Source organism: Musca domestica, unplaced genomic scaffold, assembly GCF_030504385.1.
Source record: "Musca domestica strain aabys unplaced genomic scaffold, Musca_domestica.polishedcontigs.V.1.1 3, whole genome shotgun sequence".
In the NCBI taxonomy this organism is placed as follows: Eukaryota; Metazoa; Arthropoda; class Insecta; order Diptera; family Muscidae; genus Musca; species Musca domestica.
Window position 1 is genome coordinate 29,045,769 of NW_026712299.1, and position 21,713 is coordinate 29,067,481.

Genomic DNA, 21,713 nt, shown 5'->3' on the forward strand with positions numbered 1-21,713 from the left:
GCTCGATAGACTTAGAATTTTACGCTGATCCAGAATATATATACTTTATAGGGTCTATCATGAGTATTTCGATTAGTTACACGCGGAATGACAAGGTTAATATAACCTCCATGGAATGGTGCCTCCACCGACAATATCTGCCTCCACCAAAATATGTGAAATTGGTTCATGATTTTTTAAGCTTCGCGCTTCCAAATACTCTTTCGAATACTAAATTAAGCATTAAAACAGAATATATTAGTTCAGGGGCGATTTTATGATGAATAAGAAAATTTGGCAAGTTCAAAAGAGCGCGATAAAAATTCACGCTAGTTAACTCGTCTAGTATAAATCAGGACTACTTCTCGGCCAAGTATAAAGGTTGTCTGTTTATATTTCCTGCAGGAATTGTCCAGTAATTTCTTTCTAAGAGATACGTAATGCAATTGTGATGTCGTCGTCCGTCTTTTGGTCTGGGTTCAACGTGAAATATGTAACTTGCGAAATTTCAAGACATGCCGGACTGTGGCGTCTTTCTCGTTGGATTCGGCGATGAGCGATGGTTTGGGTTGTGGTGTAGATTTAAATTGTATTTATTTTTACTTATTTCGATGTTTGCCTAATTATATGTTGTTTTATTTTGCATTATAGACTTTGTCTCAATTTTAACAGAATTTTATTTTAAATCAATTTTTAAAGATTTTCAAAATTCTTTCGCAATAGGCCATCAACTTTTCGATTTGGATATGCAAAATTTCATAAAATATGTTTTTGGAAGCTATTTTGAGTTACAGGTATTGTTTGCGTTGCAAAATGAAAGAAAAGAGATAAATAAAACACAAGGATTAGAATTTTTATTTCAATGCAGTCGTGGACTGATATTTTATTGATAATTGTTCGTAAAACAATTAAAATTACCTTTTTTACAGGATGTAGGGATTTCTGATGCTTTTTGGTCGTGAACCAATGAGCGAGTCTTTTTAGCGAATTAAAAAAGCTAAGATGTCGCAAAGCGGGGTTTAAAAAGCTACTCGTTACATTTTGTAACTACATTTGTCTTTGTCTACGAAGTAAACAAAGACGTATAAATGAGTAGTGGACAAAATGTAACGAAGGGACAAAAAAGGACCCGTGGGGAAAATTCAAATCAAATGAATGATAATTACTTTGAAACTATTCATTGCCGCCCGCGTTGCAACATCCTGCTGTTGCAAAATTATAAAAAAAAGGTATATAAGTGTACATTTTTTGTTGTTGAATTTTTCTTATTTTTATTTATTATTTATTTATTTTTTTTTTTTTACTTTTTTTCAAAAAACATTTTACAATGATACAAGTTTTTGCTCGTAGAGCAGAGATCGTAATTGGCTCGTAGAGACCAGATCTATAAACTTGTTTTTTTTTATAACAAATGACTCGTAGAGTCTTGTGACGAGGGCTCGTAGAGCCAGAGGCAATTGAAGATTGCCCCTCACAGGGTTTTAGATATTACATGGGCCCGAAATTACCCAGCCAAAAATGGTGAGCTGGGCCCATGGGAAACCAGGGCTAGAATAGGTCTGAGGCTTCATTACCTTATGGTAGACTTCTGGGCCTAAAACCAAACTGACTGCGGCTGTTTCGTAGAACCGAGGATCGGCAAGTTGCAGGCCAGCATAATGGTCTTTTAGGCCCTCGGACACAGACTCCGAAGGAGATATGAGGTGCGCCAGATTTATCACTCGCGCCGACAAAGAAATGCGTTGCGTACCGTCGTACGAAGAGGCGACGGACAACTGGCAGAATCTTTCTGGACCCACAATTACAGGACACAGTCCAAGACAGTCGGCCAAAGACCGACAGATCAAACTGTGACCTGCACATGGGTCTAGAAGTGCCCTGACAGGTATCCGGTTGTTGGCCATAATGACCTGTACCACCATCGTAGGCCCAAGCGTAGCTACAGACTGGATGGCGGATACAGGCCGGGGTGCCACCAAATGTGCCGCATTATGTCGGGGAGCGATGCCGGGACCAAGAATTGGAAGCTGGGAAATATTAGCGGACGGACGTTTCGAAGATCTACGCTTGCGTAGTTTTTTGGACGGTTTCGAGTTGTTGGGGTGATTTTGAAGGGATGAGCGCACTGGCGTTTTATCTTGGAGAGAAGGCTGATGGAGCAACGTATGATGTTGCTTGTTGCAAACAGTGCAACAACGCCGACTGGTGCAATCTCGTAGAGAATGCGTTGACGCCAAACAATTGCCGCAGCATCTGTGAAGTGCGACTGTTCGAAGCCTTCTCTCAATGCGCATCACGCGAAACTCTTTGCAATCACGTAAGTGATGCTTACCGTCGCAAAGAACGCATGCCGTACTCGAACCCTGGTTGCTTCGGCAGGGGGCCGAAGAAGGTGGCGTGACCACAGTGTCTCCTGAAGGAGCTTCAGGGACCGTCGTAGACGGATTTTCAGATTTTAAATTTTCCTCCGAGGGAGGAACAGCTTCAGGGGGCCCAGTTACCATCGGTTCATCGGAGATGGGGGTAATCATGGCATCGAGCTCCCTTTCCTCATCGGACATGGGGACGTCGTCCTCATAATCGGGGAGAGTTGCAGCCATCTTTCCTAAATTTTCCATCTTCTGTGAAAATAGAGAGGATGCAACAATACAACGATGAGGAGTGAATTATTGAAATTATTGGCCAGGATGACCATCAAAAACCGTAGGTCGTTTTAAATTGTCATGGCCCAAGAATTCGCGACGCGTTCGCGGCCATCAATTAAAAATTTTTTCCTCTCGCGAAAAAATAATGAGGGTACAAATACGAATCGAAAAACATGGACTATGACAATTATGGTAGCGCAATTAATTTTACAATTGGCCGTCGGATAGTGCCATTTTCCGTATGGATATCTGCGACTCGTACTCGACCATCAGAACCCGGGTGCACCGCTATAATCCGTCCTAATTTCCACGAAGTGGGAGGAAGATTTTCATGCCGAACCACGACTAAATCACCCTTCTGTAGATCGCGTTGCGGAAACTTCCATTTATATCTTTTGTGTAAACTTTTCAAATACTCATCTTTCCACCGTAAGCAGAGTTGCTGAGTAAATGCTTTCAGTTTCCGAAACCGATTTACAAGATGTAAGGGCGACTCTTCAATTACTGGCTCCGGAGGAGCAAGGATTGGGGCTCCAATGAGAAAATGCCCTGGTGTCAGTGCTACTATATCTTGGGGGTTGTCATTTATGGGACATAAAGGACGTGAATTTAAACAAGCTTCGATTCTGGAAAGAATCGTAGAAAGCTCTTCAAACGTAAATTTGAAGTTCTTAGCTTGCTTTCGAAAATGTAATTTAAAACTTTTTACGGCGGCCTCCCATAGACCACCCATATGGGGGGCGCCAGCGGGAATAAATTGCCATGAAAGTTCCTGATACTGCAATGTGGAACACAAGTTAGTACGACTTTCACGGAGAACTGTTTTAAAATTATTTTCTATTTCCCTAGAAGCTCCAACGAAGTTGGTGCCGTTATCAGAAAAAATTGTTTTTGGACAACCGCGTCTGGAGATAAAGCGATGAAAGGCCGCTAAAAATGTTGTCGTAGACAAATCAGAAGTAGCCTCAAGATGTATTGCTTTCGTAGAAAAACAAACAAAAACACAGACGTAACCTTTGGTGATTTTAGAAAAGCGGCCTGTAAACGATTTAAGGTCGAAGGGACCTGCGAAATCAACACCAGTAGTGGTGAAGGGTCTAGATAATACTGTTCTTTCCGGAGGAAGGGCAGCCATTATCTGAGAGCAAGACCGTTTTTTGTCCAAGAAACATGTTTTACATTTAGTTATAGTTGTTTTAATTAGTGATGTGAGTCGTGGGACCCAATATTCAATTCTAATGATGCGTAACATCAGTTGATTTCCACCGTGGATGGAAATAACATGTATGAATTGAAGTAGTAAGTGCGTGAAACGACTTTGGCGAGGCAGAATAATGGGATGCCTTTCTGTGTAAGACAGAGTAGGTGATTGCGACAAGCGTCCATTAAGCCTAATTACCCCGAATTCATCCAGAAATGGATTTAAGGGTAAAAGAGAACTCTTTGCATTTAAGGGAACCTTATCTGACAAAGACTGGTACTCATCTGCAAAGTGGACTTTTTGAGATAAAACAGCCAGACGTAATCTAACCGCTTTTATCTCTGAACTAGTAAGGGCCTTCTCATTGTAAATGTGTCGACCTCTATGAGCAGGATGAGTCCGATGGAAAAATCTAAAAACATACGAGAGGACTCGAAGAGCCCTATCTAACGAAGAGAAATCTTCTAAGGGGTCACAATAATTATTGAAGAAAGAGGCATGAGTCTTGACAGCACGCTTTTCAATTTCGGTGTCAAGCTGAGGAAAACTGGATAAATCCCAATGATAACTATTTTGGCGTAGCCAATGTGGTCCATTCCACCAAAGATTAGAGGAGGCGAGCTCGGAAGGCGAAACCCCCCGGCTGCCTAAATCAGCGGGATTATCTTCAGAGCGCACGTGATGCCAATTACCTACGTCTGTTATCTCCTGAATTTTGCTAACACGGTTGGCAACAAATGTCGTCCACGTAGATGGACTTTTGTTGAGCCAGGAGAGGACGATCGTAGAATCAGTCCAACAGTAAATTTTTTGAAATGAAATGTCAATTTCATCTATAATATTTTTTAATAATTTGGAGGCCAAAACGGCTCCGCAAAGTTCCAACCGTGGTAAGGAAATTGTCTTTAGGGGGGCTACCTTAGTTTTGCAGGTCAGGAGGTGAGTATAAATGTCTTTATTCGGCGTTATAATCCGAATATATATCACCCCCGCGTATGCCTTTTCTGAGGCATCAGAAAAGACATGAAGTTCGGCGGAACAACTTGGCGTATAATGGACCCACCGAGGAACTTGAATGGAATTCACATCCTGGTAGCAATCCACAAAATTTTGCCAATCACGTTCTGTCGTAGACAGAAGTGCGTCATCCCAGCCGATTTTATCTGTCCAGATTTTCTGCATAACAATTTTAGCTGTCACAATTACGGGGCCTAACCAACCTAAAGGATCGAATAGTTTGGCAATAGTGGACAATGTTTCTCGTTTTGTATAGTGAGCTTTGGTGGGGAGAGCATTCACACTAAAGAAAAACAAATCAAGCTGAGCATTCCAACGTATACCTAACGGCTTGGAACTGCTAGCTTCCACAAAAGAAAGAACTTTGGCGTCTATTAAATCTTCCGTAGGAAGATTTTGCAAAATAGCACGGTCATTTGATGTCCACTTCCTCAACTCAAATTTGGCGGACGAAAGAGCAGATCTTAATTGATCGCGAGAATTTAAAGCTGTACGCAAGTCATGATATCCTGTTAGCACGTCGTCGACGTACATGCACCTACGTAGTATGTGTGCAGCGAGAGGATATTCATCGTCAGTATCGTCAGCTAACTGTAAAAGCGTCCGTATGGCTAAATAGGGGGCGCAGTTTACGCCGAATGTCACCGTCTGCAACTCAAAATCCTGAACAGGTTTTTGAGGAGAATCCCGGAAAAGTATTCTCTGTAGGGGAGTATGTGCCGGATCGACACGTATTTGGCGGTACATCTGTGTGATGTCGCAGTTATAAACAAATTTAAATAATCTCCACCTCAGAATAAGAAATACTAAGTCTAATTGCAGAGTGGGACCCACATGTAAAATATCATTAAGACTTTTCCCATTGGAGGTTTTATTCGAGGCGTTGAAAACCACTCGAAGCTTGGTAGTCTGTTTGTCGGGATTTATTACTGGATGGTGGGGGAGGTAACAAACCGTAGAGTTTGTTGACGCGGCAACTACCGGCCTCATATGGTCCAAATCTAAATATTCATTAACCACTTGGTCGTAGACTGCTTTGATTTGTGGCTTTCGAAGAAGAGATGCCTCATTTCGAAGAAATTGTCGTAAACAATTATTACGGGAAAATCCTAAGTTTTCCTGTCCAACTAACTCGGTCTTGAAGGGAAGGCTGACCACGTACCTGCCCTCTGAATCCCGACGTGTGGTACGTTTATAATTTGCCTCACAAAACTGGTCGGAGGGCGACAAAATTGGACGTTTAGGAACTTCCTCCAGTTCCCAAAACGAAGAAGAACCTTGTTAAGGTTTTCTTCGTCTGATAGACTGACTTTAACTGAAAAAACTGATAAATGTTGAGGGGGAATAGAACCAGTAAGGATCCAACCAAAGACCGTATTTTGTGCTATTAGGGAGCCAAATATATTAGTATGAATTCCCTGTAGCAGAATCTTCGAATAAAGATCTGCTCCCAGCAAAAGGTCAACAGGGCGACTGTTGAACAAATTTGGATCAGCCAAACGTAGATTTGGCAAACGAGAAACGAAGTCGCTATTGACAGAAAAAGAAGGCAGATTGCCAGAGATGGAAGGTAAAATCAGTGCAGTAGTTTCCATTGAAAGCGAAGCATCCAATGGAGAACTTATACAAATTGAACACAACTTGCGCGACGTAGTCGAAACTGCCTGATTAATACCAGAAATGGTAGCAACAGTAGTAGTGGAGGCGATGCCTAGTATGTGCTGTAAGCGATCTGTAATAAAAGAAGCTTCTGAAGCAGGGTCAATTAATGCTCTGGCAGGGTACGTGGTACCCTGGTGAACGATGTTCACCATTGCCGTGCCTAATAGAACATTTCGACTTTGAGCGGTATGAAATACCTGTCTATTAGCAGAGCTGGAAGTTAGACCGGAAGAAGTGGAGGGTTGATCAGAAGAAGCTACGTTCCTAACTTCAGAAGTTGCTGCAGTCGAAGACGTGGAATTATCTCTATGTAATAGAGTGTGATGTCTTTTATTACATTTACTACAATTGTATGGACTACTGCAGTGGTTGACTAAATGTTTAGGGGACAGACAATTTAAACAACAATTATGTCGCCTAATGGTGTTAATTCTTTCAGGAACTGAAAGTTTTAGAAATTTTTGGCATGCTCTGATATGATGCATTTGTCGTGGACATAAAATGCATGTTTTATTGGAGGATGCTCGGGATGGCCTAGATGTCGAAGGAGAATTACGAGGTGTGAAAGTAGGGGATCGGTTCGTGCCAGCATTCGTGAAATGTGAACGAACTTTTTTACTACTTTGAGGTTTGACGTTATCAATACCTCGAATGTCACGAAGGCAGGTGAGAGTTTGGATACGTTCTGTAAGAAACTTATCCAAATCTTCCCAGGAAGACAAGGCGGACTTATCTTTAATACTTTGTTCCCAAAGTGTGACACTATTTTTGGGGAGCCGTTGAAGACATATGAACACTAGAATAGGGTCCCAGCCTTCAGTTGGCACATCATAATTTAACATGGCCGAAATGCACCCATTTATGCCTCTTTGTAATTTCTTTAGACCTAAACTTGTCTCACTGTCTAATACTGGCAGGTCAAATAAAAGTTTAAGTTGGTGGTTCACCAATATACGTGGATTGTCGTACGTTTGTTTTAGAGCTTTCCACGCAAGACCAAAGTTTTTGTGGGTAAGTGAAAACTTAGCCACTATGTCATGGGCGTCGCCACTGGTCTTATTGTTTAAATGACATAAACGTTCAATGTCACTTATGCCAGTATTGTTAATGTACACTGCCGAGAATAAGTCCCTAAACGTAGGCCAAGAAAGAAAGTCGCCATTAAATATTTCTATGTCACAGGGTGGTAAATTTAACCTATGACCAGAATTATCACCACCACAGGATGTGAGTGATGAGTTATACGATATGGGCGAATGAGGCGAAGCCTCCAAATTCGAAGCTCTATCCTCGGAACGAGGAGTAGGCTGATTGATTGACCTATTACCTACGCTAACCTGAGGAGAAGATGTCGCCATTGATGACTTAGGCGGAGCCCGAAGTTCATCTAACTTCCTGTTTATGGAAGCCAATACTTTTAGATAACATCTAAATGCGACATCGTATTTTGTGTCAGCGGCAGTGATGTCCTCACCTGAACTGTCTTCTTCAGCAAAATAATTAAGACACTTGTCGAAAACGGTTTTCACCTTTTCCCATAACGTTCTGACCTCAGCTCCCTGTAATTCTAAAATATAGACATCGAGCTCGTCGTCCCGTTGGGAACTGAAGTTGGCATCAAATTTAACCAAAGCATCAGTAGCTCGGATGAACAAATCTAGAGGTGTGAGTGGCATTTTATTTTAAATAAATGAACGTAATTCAGAAAAAAAGTTAGAAAAATGTCTAAAGTTTTCGTAGAAAACTGTATTTTGTTTAAGAAAACTGCAGAAAAAGTAGCAAAAACACCAAGAATTCTCAAAAAATTGTTTGAAAAACAATTCTTATAATGAAAATCTTTAAAAAAGATATAGAAATATTTAGCAAAAATATAAAAATCTAGAAAGACTTGCACGAAATGCTTTAATTTCTAGAAATTGACACGTAATGTCGAATATTTTTTGTGAAAATCCAAAAAGTTAACGTTTTTCACAAAAATATTAATAAAATGTACTTTAAAGCACGTGATGCTTCAAGAAAATTAATGTGTTTTATTAAAAATACACTGATTTTATAATTAGTCGTTGACTAATCGTAATGAAGTATCGTAGATACAGCAAAAATATTGAGGTTTAACGTGATTAAACCACAAAAATGTAGAAAATTTAAGAAAAAAAAAATAAATATTAACTCAAAATTTCTTTCAGTGTATTCCAAATTTTGTAAATTGTTTTCAGTGTATCGTAGAATACACGAAAACTATGACAAAGTATCGAAGATAACAATTGCCAACGAAAAAATATCAAAAATTTTTAATAAAAAATCAAAAATTCGAAAAAATATTAAAAATGTCAATAAAACCGACTGTAGGGTGCACGGACTGTAAGATGCACGTTTTCAATCGGTAGCGGACAACAACAAAAAAAGTTAATCAAAAAATGTTTTATAAAAAATTAAATAATTTTTGATTTAATATATAATATGTTATATTATATTTATATGAAAATAATAATATTTTAATAAATAAGACCGGATATAGGGTGCACAGTGTCGAAAACACAAATAAAATTTAATTTTTGTTGATATCCGTAGGATTCAACACAAAAAATATCCGAAAATGGCACTAAAATATTTTGATCGATATGTTGTATAATATTAGGTAGTGTGAACACCCCTAATAAATTCGATCATATGGTACTTAAATGTAAGTGTCAAATATGTCACAAGGTGGCAACAATCAGCAGAGATGACAATTACTCTCTCATATGGTAATTGTTGTTGTGATGATTTTGGTGTTTTGAAGAAAGAAGAAGAAATAAATGAAAAACAAAACACCAAAATGATCAAAAAAAGGAAAAAATAAAAGAAATGCGCGAAAACGCGATAAAATGAAATTAAAATGAATTAAAAAAAAACTGTGATTGTGTGTGTATATTTTTTTGTTGTAAACAAAAATTTACAGTGACCGATTTGACACAAAATATTGTTTTTAAAATGAAATTTACCGACGGCAAATGGACGGACGGACGCGCTGCAAAACGACCGACGGTTTTTTTTTTTATTATTATTTATCACAATACGAGAATCACGGTATGTCACTATTTATTTGTAAAATAAATAAAGATGTGTACATACCTGTGTTGCTGATATTAATTTATTTCGATAAATAAATACAATAAATGTTGGTGATCGTTGATCTTTTGTGTTTGGTTGTTGTTGTCCTCGACGAAGTCGATGTTGATGATTGCCTTTGTAAAAGGGAAAAAGAGACGGGTTAGTTTTCGTTGAAAATAATCCGGCTCGATTGGACCAATGTTTGCGTTGCAAAATGAAAGAAAAGAGATAAATAAAACACAAGGATTAGAATTTTTATTTCAATGCAGTCGTGGACTGATATTTTATTGATAATTGTTCGTAAAACAATTAAAATTACCTTTTTTACAGGATGTAGGGATTTCTGATGCTTTTTGGTCGTGAACCAATGAGCGAGTCTTTTTAGCGAATTAAAAAAGCTAAGATGTCGCAAAGCGGGGTTTAAAAAGCTACTCGTTACATTTTGTAACTACATTTGTCTTTGTCTACGAAGTAAACAAAGACGTATAAATGAGTAGTGGACAAAATGTAACGAAGGGACAAAAAAGGACCCGTGGGGAAAATTCAAATCAAATGAATGATAATTACTTTGAAACTATTCACACGATCATTTTGTTTCTTTACAAACTGCTGGACAACTGCTGGAATGTTTTCTCATTGGAGAAAACCAAATTCGGTAGTTCTCCACTTTCGGACAAGTGAAGCAACTCTTTAGCTCTTTTTAGTCTCTTTTCTTTCTGTTGCGGTGTAAGTTCTTGCACTTTTCTGAATTTCAATGGCTTTATCCGGAGCTCATTTTTCAATATTGCCGAATGGAATATTGCGATATGTTCAGCTCACGAGCCATTTTGTCGGCAATTGCGACGCGGGTTTGGATCAAGTCGCTTCTTTACTTTTCGCACCATTTCTGCTGATTTTGCTGTTTTCTTTCGTCCACTTCCTTGACGTCGGGGCTACGCTACCAGTATCCCGGTAACGAACGATGGTACGAGACACAAAAGATTTATTCACATTTAAATGCTGGAGTGCTCTAACGATAGCCTTGTGGTTTTCCAACCAAATAAAAGAGAATCACACTATCACGCTTGAATTCCATTACGAATAACTTTTCTTCTGGAAAATTCTCACCAAAATCCTTTTGTACGCTTATAAACAATATAATGAGCTGTCACTGGAATACTTTCAACAGCTGTCGGGCGATGGGGCTTAGAAATGACAACAGTCTGAAGTTGATTGCATTTTTTAAGCTCACCCTGTATGTGCCATGTAATCTTTAATCATAAAGCAGCCACAAAAAAGCATACTCCTGCCTTTCCATTGTTAGTTGTCATTGCCATCGTTCCAAAATTAAACGAAAACATGTTGACAGGCCATGCAAAAATCTGAAAATTCATCGAAATTAAATTTACACCCTAAAAATTGAAAACAAAAAACTCCGAACAAAAAATGGGCAAATATCTCACAGTAATGCAATTCCAGGCAATAGCACACTCGCATACAAACACATACATACCTAAGCCGAATTTACTAACAAAAATAGAAGATGAAGCAGTGCAAACCTCAATTCCTAAACTCAAAACCCCCTTTGAAAGCAAAATCAAAAAAAAACTCTGAGAGTTAATAGTTCGATCAGACACTTCATCGTTTCGTTTCAAATAAACGACAAAAAGACACACTCAAATTGACAGTCATCCCATGAATAAGTATATGGCCAACAACAATAGCAATAGAGACAGCAACAACAACAACCAAAAGATAACAAAAAAACTGCCTTGCAGCCAAACACCAAACCTTTGGAGAACCTCTCCTCAGACCACCAACCCAATGCCGAAGATGGAGTAGTTGGCAAAAATAACAGCAACATAAAACAAAACATTGCTGGCCTTATGGGTGCGTTCTGTGAACTCCACGATTAAATTTGGTCGGAATAACAGCTCTGCGAGCAAAAGACACAAAAACAATAGCTGCAAAGCTAGCTGTTGCACTTAGCCATAATCAATGGGTCTCATCATAGGCATTTGCTCACTTTAGGCTTGAGTTAGCATGTGATTATGGGGCATCTTTGAGATTAAAGGAACTGGGCTAGCTTACATGGGGCAAATTAACTCCAGGCCATACAAACCGCTTAGACTCCTCGAAACATTGCTGATATTTTAACAAACCCTAATGGAACATGATCCACATACATGCACGTCATACATACATATATGTGTATGATAGCATCATTACTAGGCAGATGATGCTCGTGTTCGTGGTTCACACCATACCCACCAGTGAGTGTACTCAAGACATATCCATTTCACAGGTTGGTTCGCTCGTTCGTTGGTGGGTTCGTTAGTTGTCGATTTGCTTTATAACAGCGGCGACAAACTTATTTTTCGAGGATCATGACAAAGATGCTTATCAGCAGATAATAAAGTGATTGTCTTCTGCTTTCCGAGAGACTCAAGGAAGGTAATTTAGAAATTATGATTGCACTAAATTGATGTTTTTATCGCCGTAATAGAGCCAATAAACAAGTAAATTGGGAACGTATGTTGGAGGTGGGATGGGAATATGATACAGAGGAATAGAAATTTCGAAATGTGTTCTCAAGAAGCCCTGACATATTTTAATGATGAAACGGGAATACTGGGACTACCTTGTGTGGGAGAGAGAGAGAATTATGTTAAGCAAGGATCTATTTCAATACAGACCAATTTTTAAGAAGATAAGAACATGCGGTAAGCAGAACTTAGAGGTCAATTGAAATAAATTAGATAGAATTTTTCATTGCCACATGTGGTATGTTGGAGTTAGATTACGGAGACCAAAAGAGATTTTGAGCCCTTCAATTGCCCATGGAATAGCTGGAGATCTTCTATTGTTCATACAAGAGTTGGAGGTCTTCTATGGTTCATAGAAAAGCTGGAGCCCTTCTATGGTTTATAGAATAGCTGGGTGTCATCAATGGTTCATAAAAGATCTGGATCGCCCAAAGAAGAGCTAGAGGTCTTCTATCGCCCATAAAAGAGCAGGAGGTCTTCTATGGGTCATAGAAGAGCTAGAGGTCTTATGGCCTATTGGCCATAGAAGAGGTGGAGGTCTTCTATTGGCCATAGAAGAGGTAGAGGCCTTCTATTGGCCATAGAAGAGGTGGAGGCTTTCTATTGAGCTGGAAGCCTTCTATTGGCCATTGAAGAGCTAGAGAAGAAGGTCTTATCTGGTCAGTAGAAGACCTAGATGTCTTCACTGGCCAGTAGAAGACCTATAGGTCTTCTCTGGTCAGCAGAAGACCTACAGGTCTTCTCTTGTCAGCAGAAGACCTAGAGGTCTTCTCTTGTCAGCAGAAGACCTAGAGGTCTTCACTGATCAGCAGAAGACCTACAGTTCTTCTCTGTTCAGCAGAAGGCTTAGAGGTCTTCTCTGATCAGCAGAAGACCCAGAGGTCTTTTCTGGTCAGCAGAAGACTTAGAGGTCTTCTCTGGTCAGCAGAAGACCTAGAGGTCTTCCCTGGTCAGCAGAAGACCTAGAGGTCTTCTCTGGTCAGTAGAAGACCTAGAGGTTTTCTCTGGTCAGCAGAAGACTTAGAGGTCTTCTCTGGTCAGCAGAAGACTTAGAGGTCTTCTCTGGTCAGCAGAAGACTTAGAGGTCTTCTCTGGTCAGCAGAAGACTTAGAGGTCTTCTCTGGTCAGCAGAAGACTTAGAGGTCTTCTCTGGTCAGCAGAAGACTTAGAGGTCTTCTCTGGTCAGCAGAAGACTTAGAGGTCTTCTCTGGTCAGCAGAAGACTTAGAGGTCTTCTCTGGTCAGCAGAAGACCAAGAGGTCTTCTCTGGTCAGTAGAGGTTTTCTCTGGTCAGTAGGAGACCTAGAGGTCTTCTCTGGTCAGTAGGAGACCTAGGGGTCTTCTCTGGTCAGTAGGAGACCTACAGGTCTTCTCTGTTCAGTAGGAGACCTAGAGATCTTCTCTGGTCAGTAGGAGACCTAGAGGTCTTCTCTGGTCAGTAGAGGTTTCTCTGGTCAGTAGGAGACCTAGAGGTCTTCTCTGGTCAGTAGGAGACCTAGGGGTCTTCTCTGGTCAGTAGAAGACCCAGATGTCTTCTCTGGTCAGTAGAAGACCCAGATGTCTTCTCTGGTTAGTAGAAGACCCAGATGTCTTCTCTGGTTAGTAGAAGACCCAGATGTCTTCTCTGGTCAGTAGAAGACCTACAGGTCTTCTCTGGTCAGTAGCAGACCTACAGGTCTTCTCTGGTCTGTAGAAGACCTACAGGTCTTCTCTGGTCTGTAGAAGACCTACAGGTCTTCTCTGGTCAGTAAAAGACCTACAGGTCTTCTCTGGTCAGTAGAAGACCTAGAGGTCTTCTCTGCTCAGTAGAAGACCTAGAGGTCTTCTCTGCTCAGTAGAAGACCTAGAGGTCTTCTCTGCTCAGTAGAAGACCTAGTGGTCTTCTCTGCGCAGTAGAAGACCTAGTGGTCTTCTCTGCGCAGTAGAAGACCTAGTGGTCTTCTCTGGTCTGTAGAAGACCTACAGGTCTTCTCTGGTCAGTAGCAGACCTACAGGTCTTCTCTGGTCAGCAGAAGACTTAGAGGTCTTCTCTGGTCAGCAGAAGACCAAGAGGTCTTCTCTGGTCAGTAGAGGTTTTCTCTGGTCAGTAGGAGACCTAGAGGTCTTCTCTGGTCAGTAGGAGACCTAGGGGTCTTCTCTGGTCAGTAGGAGACCTACAGGTCTTCTCTGTTCAGTAGGAGACCTAGAGATCTTCTCTGGTCAGTAGGAGACCTAGAGGTCTTCTCTGGTCAGTAGGAGACCTAGAGGTCTTCTCTGGTCAGTAGGAGACCTAGAGGTCTTCTCTGGTCAGTAGAAGACCCAGATGTCTTCTCTGGTCAGTAGAAGACCCAGATGTCTTCTCTGGTTAGTAGAAGACCCAGATGTCTTCTCTGGTCAGTAGAAGACCTACAGGTCTTCTCTGGTCAGTAGCAGACCTACAGGTCTTCTCTGGTCTGTAGAAGACCTACAGGTCTTCTCTGGTCTGTAGAAGACCTACAGGTCTTCTCTGGTCAGTAAAAGACCTACAGGTCTTCTCTGGTCAGTAGAAGACCTAGAGGTCTTCTCTGCTCAGTAGAAGACCTAGAGGTCTTCTCTGCTCAGTAGAAGACCTAGAGGTCTTCTCTGCTCAGTAGAAGACCTAGTGGTCTTCTCTGCTCAGTAGAAGACCTAGTGGTCTTCTCTGCTCAGTAGAAGACCTAGTGGTCTTCTCTGCGCAGTAGAAGACCTAGTGGTCTTCTCTGCGCAGTAGAAGACCTAGTGGTCTTCTCTGGTCAGCAGAAGACCTAGTGGTCTTCTCTGCGCAGTAGAAGACCTAGTGGTCTTCTCTGCGCAGTAGAAGACCTAGTGGTCTTCTCTGGTCTGCAGAAGACCTAGTGGTCTTCTCTGGTCTGCAGAAGACCTAGTGGTCTTCTCTGGTCAGCAGAAGACCTAGTGGTCTTCTCTGCGCAGTAGAAAACCTAGATGTCTTCTCTGGGCAGTAGAAAACCTAGATGTCTTCTCTGGTCAGTAGAAGACCTAGAGGTCTTCTCTGGTCAGTAGAAGACCTAGAGGTCTTCTCTGGTCAGTAGAAGAACTAGATGTCTTCTCTGGTCAGTAGAAGACCCAGATGTCTTCTCTGGTCAGTAGAAGACCCAGATGTCTTCTCTGGTCAGTAGAAGACCCAGATTTCTTCTCTGGTCAGTAGAAGACCCAGATGTCTTCTCTGGTCAGTAGAAGACCCAGATGTCTTCTCTGGTCAGTAGAAGACCCAGATGTCTTCTCTGGTTAGTAGAAGACCCAGATGTCTTCTCTGGTTAGTAGAAGACCCAGATGTCTTCTCTGGTTAGTAGAAGACCCAGATGTCTTCTCTGGTCAGTAGAAGACCCAGATGTCTTCTCTGGTCAGTAGAAGACCCTGATGTCTTCTCTGGTCAGTAGAAGACCCAGATGTCTTCTCTGGTCAGTAGAAGACCCAGATGTCTTCTCTGGTCAGTAGAAGACCCAGATGTCTTCTCTGGTCAGTAGAAGACCTACAGGTCTTCTCGTGTCAGTAGAAGATATAGATGTCTTCTTTGGTCTATAGAAGCCCTGAAGGTCGTCTTTAGGCTATAGATGCTCTGAAGGTTTTCTTGGAGGTCTTCTATTGTCCATAGAAGACCTGGAGGTCTTCTATAGTCCGTTATAGGAAATCGTCAACATCTCTGACGAGAGTTGAGCTTAACTCTTCAAATATTTCATTTTACGTTTCAAAAATTATTTCAACAACTTAGTTTACGACCCACCCACAGAATTCAATTTCAATTCGCTTTTATTAATTATTGCCATGTTTAAATGAAAATAAATTTTAAATATTTCTCGCACATGCTTCCAATTTTTTTTTTTTTATGGCAAGAAAAAACCAAAATAAATAACTTAAAACATGTTTCGACTAATTTCGATGACGTTGACGAACAACTTGAGCTGAGAACAAGTACCGTTGATTGCCGTATGACACAATCTATCATACGATCGATATATTATTAATTTTGAAATCAAAAATCACATGTGGAATATTTTAAAAATACCAATTAATGCAGTCAAATATTATGGGAGCTTAAATGTTAGATTATAACACTTAAAAAAAATATTTAAATTGTGGCGTTCAAAATTAATACCTCAAAGGGGGCTGGAATACTGATTGCGCCCATGATTTCGGATTGGTGCGGCTTTTAAGCAGATATAATGCTATTTTATAAAACGATTCTCAGTATTTTTCCTTCCATCCTACATATTTCTTACACGGCATTGTAAGTCCCAGAGGGTGCTCTTACTATATAGTTATTTAACCCGAGGCCTATTTAAAACAGCAATTATAAATCAGTTAGAGAATAAGAAATTGTCCCGAAAAGTCGATTAACTTGATATTCCTAAAAATTCCCAAATAGTGTCATTATGCCCCATAACAAATTCTTAACTGCATTTTTTTAATCGACTAAATCAGTGGAGCGACAACCAAAAAATAATAATGAAATCAATTCAACAGTGAATACTAATTAGAATATTCGTGTGTCTGTGTGAAATTTGTCGGAATTTGCATTTTCCTGGCAAACAGCAACAATTTTGTTTAAAATATGCATGATGTGTGTTTCAAATCATGTTTTTTGTAGTTGTTGTTGTACTGTTCGGCAACAAATTAAGCTTTAGTAAGTGCCAGAAATCGTTTTATGTTTAATTAGCCGGACTTGTTCTTGTCATCGAATTTCTCCCTCCCCCACTATTCTTATTCGGAGAATATAGAAATATTTTGTTAAAAAAGAGAGAGGGAGAGAGTGATAGAAGTAGACTCGCAGCAAGCGATGCTAAAGAAGGTGTGGTTGTTAGAACGATGCGCATGCGTTTTATAAAGGGTGAGTCTTAAAGAGCTATAGAAAAATTTAAAAAATAAACCAGTAAAGAACCCCTACACCACTTAACATATTTAGTAGAACTTTACATAACAAATAAAAGTTTTAATGGAGAATTTGTGACAATTAAATAATACCAACTATGATAGTAACTAATATATGAGAGGAATATCCTCGTCTGAGTCGCTTTCTACTAAATTTATCGAGGCATTTGTGCCTTTTTAATTCGGGCTTCTATTACCCATTTAGTGCATAATTTACTTGAAATCGGATAAAGATATATATGGGAGTTATATCCAAATCTGAACCGATCTCCATAAAATTTGGCAAAGGTATTTCTGAGCTGTATCTGATATATTTCCCAGAATATCGTTACTACGGAGTGCATATTGAGGCTGTGCAGGACAAATTCAACAAATCAGATGAACAATATATATGGGAGCTATAGCTATATCTGAACCGATTTTCACCAATTTGATATACTTGTTTCTGGACTCAATTTGGTCGTAAGTGCTAAATTCGATCCTATTGGGACTAATATTAAACGTTTGGTACTCAATAGATGGCAAATCGGACGAAGATATACAGCGTGAGATGAAAAAACTGCAACCATCTTCAGACTGCTGTCATTTCTAAGCCACTCGTCCGACAGCTGTTAAAATTATTCCAGTGACAGCTCATTATATTGTTTACAAGCGTACAAAAGCATTTTGGTGAGAATTTTCCAGAAAAAAAGTTATTCGTGATGGAATTCAAGCGTGATAGTGTGATTTCTTTATATTTGGCTGGAAAACCACAAGTGGCTATCGTTAGAGCACTCCAGCATTTGAATGTGAAATAATCTTTTGTGTCTCGTACCATCGCTCGCTACCGTGATGCTGGTACATACAAAGAACTGGACGGAAGAAAACAGCAACATCAGCAGAAATGGTTCGAAAAGTAAGGAAGCAACTTGATCGAAACCCGTGTCGCAGTGGCCGAAAAATGGCTCGTGAGCTGAGCATATCTCAATATTTCATTCGGCAAATATTGAAAAATGAGCTCGGGGCAAAGCCATTGAAATTCCAAAAAGTGCAAGAACTTAAAGTTCTTCGCTTAGCCGAAAGTGGTGAACTGCCAAATTTGGTTTTCTCCGATGAGAAAACATTCGTTGTCCAGCAGTTTGTAAACAAACAAAATGATTGTGTTTACGTACCAAAGAGATCAGCTGAAAATGTGCACCTTCGGTTGGCCACCAGAACTCAAGCGCCGGCCATGGTGATGGTGTGCGCCGCCATAACAGCCGATGGTCGCTCTCCGCTCGTATTAATCGACCGTGGCATCAGAATAAATGCCGAGTATTATCACGAAAATATCCTGGAGGGTGTATTAAAGCCTTGGGCACGCAAACATTTTGGCCGCAGACCTTGGGCATTCCAACAGGACTCAGCACCATCGCACTCAGCACGCGCCACCCAAGAATGGTTACAAAATGAGGTTCCTCGCTTCATTTCCAGCGCACAATGACCAGCAAAATCTCCGACTACCAATCCGTTGGACTATTGTGTCTGGCCAAAATACCGCAGAGCAACATTCGGGCAGCTTGTGACGGTTTCATTGGCCGTTTGAAGGTCATAATTCGGGCCAAAGGTGACCAATTCGAACAAATCTAAACGAATTCTAAAATTTTATGCTCTATCCGACATTTGTTTGCTTTCATTCAATAACATTTAAAAAAAGTGTAAAAATTATGGCTTTTGACTTTGTTGCTGAAGCTCGTTATGGGTACTACAACCTATGATCTACTTCACATAATTTCCCAAAATAAACGTATATTTGTTAAGGGTAGTTCTACTAAATATGCATGATGGTGTAGGGTATCAAATAGTCGGCCCTGCCCGGCTTTTGACCTGTCTTTAATATTTTTATAACCTCCACCATAGTATGGAGGGTATATTAAGTTTGTCATTCCGTTTGGAACACCTCGAAATACACATTTTAGACCCTACAAAGTATATTATTCTTGATCAGCATAAAATTCTATGTCGATTTAGCTATGTCCGTCCGTCTGTAGAAATCACTCTAGTTTCCGAACGAATTGAAGTAGATTGTTAAAATTTTGCTCAAATGTATTTTATGTCTGCATGGGCCATGTAGGTCCAGGTCTTCGTATAGCCCCCATATAACTGTACCCCCCGATATTCGGTATTTTGATGATTTTAGCGAATTTTAATGATTTTAGGGACATTTTTCACCAGAATTGTTTCAAATTTGATATTTGAAGTTCGAAATGGATACTACAGCCTACGACAGAAAATTGTATAGATTCTGAATAATATTTGTATACATTCGGTATTTTTAAGATTTTTCAGAATTGCCAAATTCGTTCCAAATGGAGAAGGGTATTCAAAGTTTGGCCCGGGAGAACTTACAGCTTTTTTACTTGTTTTTAGTTATTTATTTATTTTTTGTAAAATCCCCCACAGTCGACTTGACCACCATTTTTTTGGTTCTTGTTCTATATTTGGATAAATTTGTTATAATTCCATAATAAATTCGTTAATTAATTTAAATTATTAACAAATATAAACAAAAGAGAAGTGGAAGAGTTAGCCAGCATTTTGTAGCTGCATTTCACATGGAATGGACGGAACAAACGACCTTCAAGAAAACAGTTAGACACAATCTATACAAGCTAACACTCTCAGCATCAAAGCGAACTTCATTATCATTAATCATTATCGTTATTATCATGATAATCATCATCACCATCATCATTAGAACACACCGCTCATTTATAGAAAAAAATTTTTGATTGTCTAATACCAGCAACTACTATTTTGCATATTGCGTCAATTCTAAGCGTGATTCTTTGCAATTCTTGCTTTCTAGGCGATTATGTGTGTACGATGGTGAAGATGGACTAAACGGCAGTCAGTTAGTTCGACGGTCGAACGAACGCAAACGATAATTTCCATTGATTTCAAAAAAAAAAATAAAAATCTTGATTTTGTTTCAACAACAAAAACAATAAAAGCAACAACACAAACGAAAACGAAAACAAGCTACAGAATATCATTTTTTTTGCGTTTTGTTTCACCATCTTTAGTTATTGTCGCCGCCTTCTACAATTCTGCCGGTTGTCTCGCACACACAAAATTCGCAATGCACGCCCGTTCTACACACGTTCTGTTAGTGGTGCTTAGAATTTAATTACAATAAAATTTGGAAAACAACAACAACAACACCTTCTTGCATTTGCCAATAATCACTAATGTTGTAATAATAATAATTGTTGTCCGTCGGGTGTTTTCTTCTACATCTTTGTTGTTGTTGTGGCTGCCGATTCACCTCATCTGCAGCTACTTCTTTTCTTAATTAAAATCTTGTCTAATTTGTTGGCGTTTCGTTTCGATGTTGCGGTAAGATTTGTGCCATCCGAGAGCCCACAACCATGTTTGGTCAAAACAAAAAAATTCATCAGTTTTACATTAAACCTGCATTTTTATGATCAACTATTTCCGAGTATTGAATATTTAATTTGAAAAAAAAAAAAAAAAAAAAAATAACGGTGTTTTTTTCGCCATACAATTTATGGAACATTAACAATTTTTATTCTTTAATAATATTTTGCCAAATAAAAAAAAATTATCTTTGAGTATCTCTGAAATGTGTGTGTGAAGTGAATGTGAATGTGGAAATAGATTTCAGTTCAAAATAAGTGACCCCATAAAATTTAAAACAAAAAATCGAAAAAAAAATAGTGTGACTTAAAGACTTGAATCCCTAGTTGGGCCAAGGCCATAATATTTTTAGAACTATAAAAAAATGAAAAATTCAAGAACGATTCGTATGGACTTTTAGTGAAGTATTCTATCTCAAGGATAAAACACGAAGGCTGAGTAATTTTTGAATGAACGAAAATATTCGTTAAACAAATGATTGTAGAGATGCAATAGAGAGTGAAATTTGTTTGTCCATTATCTAAACAATATTCCTACGAAAATCACGGCAGGGTCCATTGTTCTCACATCACAGGTAGTTTTTGAAAAGTGTATTAAGTGTAAGAACTGTACTAAATGGTACTAAATTTGGTACAATTCCGCTTCGGGTGAATGGAAAAAGCTGGTTATTTTGAAATGTTAGTATTGGGGTCCCTGTTGGTAATAGGTTTGTCATAAAGAGGTGCTATTGGAAATGTGTACTACAAGTGCATAAAATGTACTAAATAGTACGATATTTGGTACAATTTAGTATTGTGGAATGGAAAATTGTGGTAATTTGAAATGTTAGTATTGGGGTCCCTGTTGGTGATAGGTTTGTCAGAAAGAGGTGCTATTGGAAATGTGTACTACAAGTGCAAAAAATGTACTAAATAGTACGATATTTGGTACAATTTAGTATTGTGTGTACTACATTTGGTTTTTGGTGAAGAGGCAGGGTCCATTGTTCTTTTCTCACATCTCACAAAATAAAGCAGAACTTTCCATAAAAAATAAAAGTTAATATTAAGGATTTTGTATGGAGTACATCATACCGACTAAAGAGTGATTTTTAAGAGCTCTAGGGAAGTTTTTTCAAAAAAAAAAAAAGTAAAAAAGCAGTAAGTTCAGCAAGGTCGAACTTTCAATACCCTCCACCATTCGTATATGCGATTTTTGCCATAGGCCATTACGATATTAAAATACGATATTTGAAAAAATTCCGGTCAATAATGTCGCTCAAATCATCAAAATACCGAATATAGGGAGCCACCGTTATATGGGGCTAGAA

General features: G+C 39.3%; 2 protein-coding genes across 3 annotated transcripts in view; one reads left to right on the plus strand and one right to left on the minus strand.

Moving 5' to 3' along the window:
• The window catches only part of LOC101898949 (probable nuclear hormone receptor HR38), a 209,554-nt gene that overhangs the window by 136,570 nt on the left and 51,271 nt on the right, over positions 1–21,713 (plus strand). Inside the window, exon 1 of one of the 2 annotated variants that reach the window (XM_059124543.1) lies at positions 20,057–20,362. The exons of the other annotated variant lie outside the window; for it this stretch is intronic. The gene's annotated coding sequence lies outside the window, so the exon portion shown is untranslated. Of the gene's footprint in view, positions 1–20,056; positions 20,363–21,713 lie in introns of those variants that run through there. 2 annotated transcript variants of the gene reach the window in all.
• Positions 815–10,169, minus strand: LOC131803363 (uncharacterized). Its single transcript, XM_059124544.1, has 2 exons — positions 9,619–10,169; positions 815–2,600 (listed from the first exon to the last, which is right to left on the minus strand). The coding sequence occupies exon 2, from the start codon at positions 2,595–2,597 to the stop codon at positions 1,461–1,463; it is 1,137 nt and encodes a 378-aa protein (XP_058980527.1). The 5' UTR covers positions 2,598–2,600; positions 9,619–10,169; the 3' UTR covers positions 815–1,460.

Coding starts and splice junctions, on each gene's coding strand:
- LOC131803363 (XM_059124544.1), bottom strand. CDS start 2,597: ATGGAAAATTTAGGAAAGATGGCTGCAACTCTCCCCGATTATGAGGAC.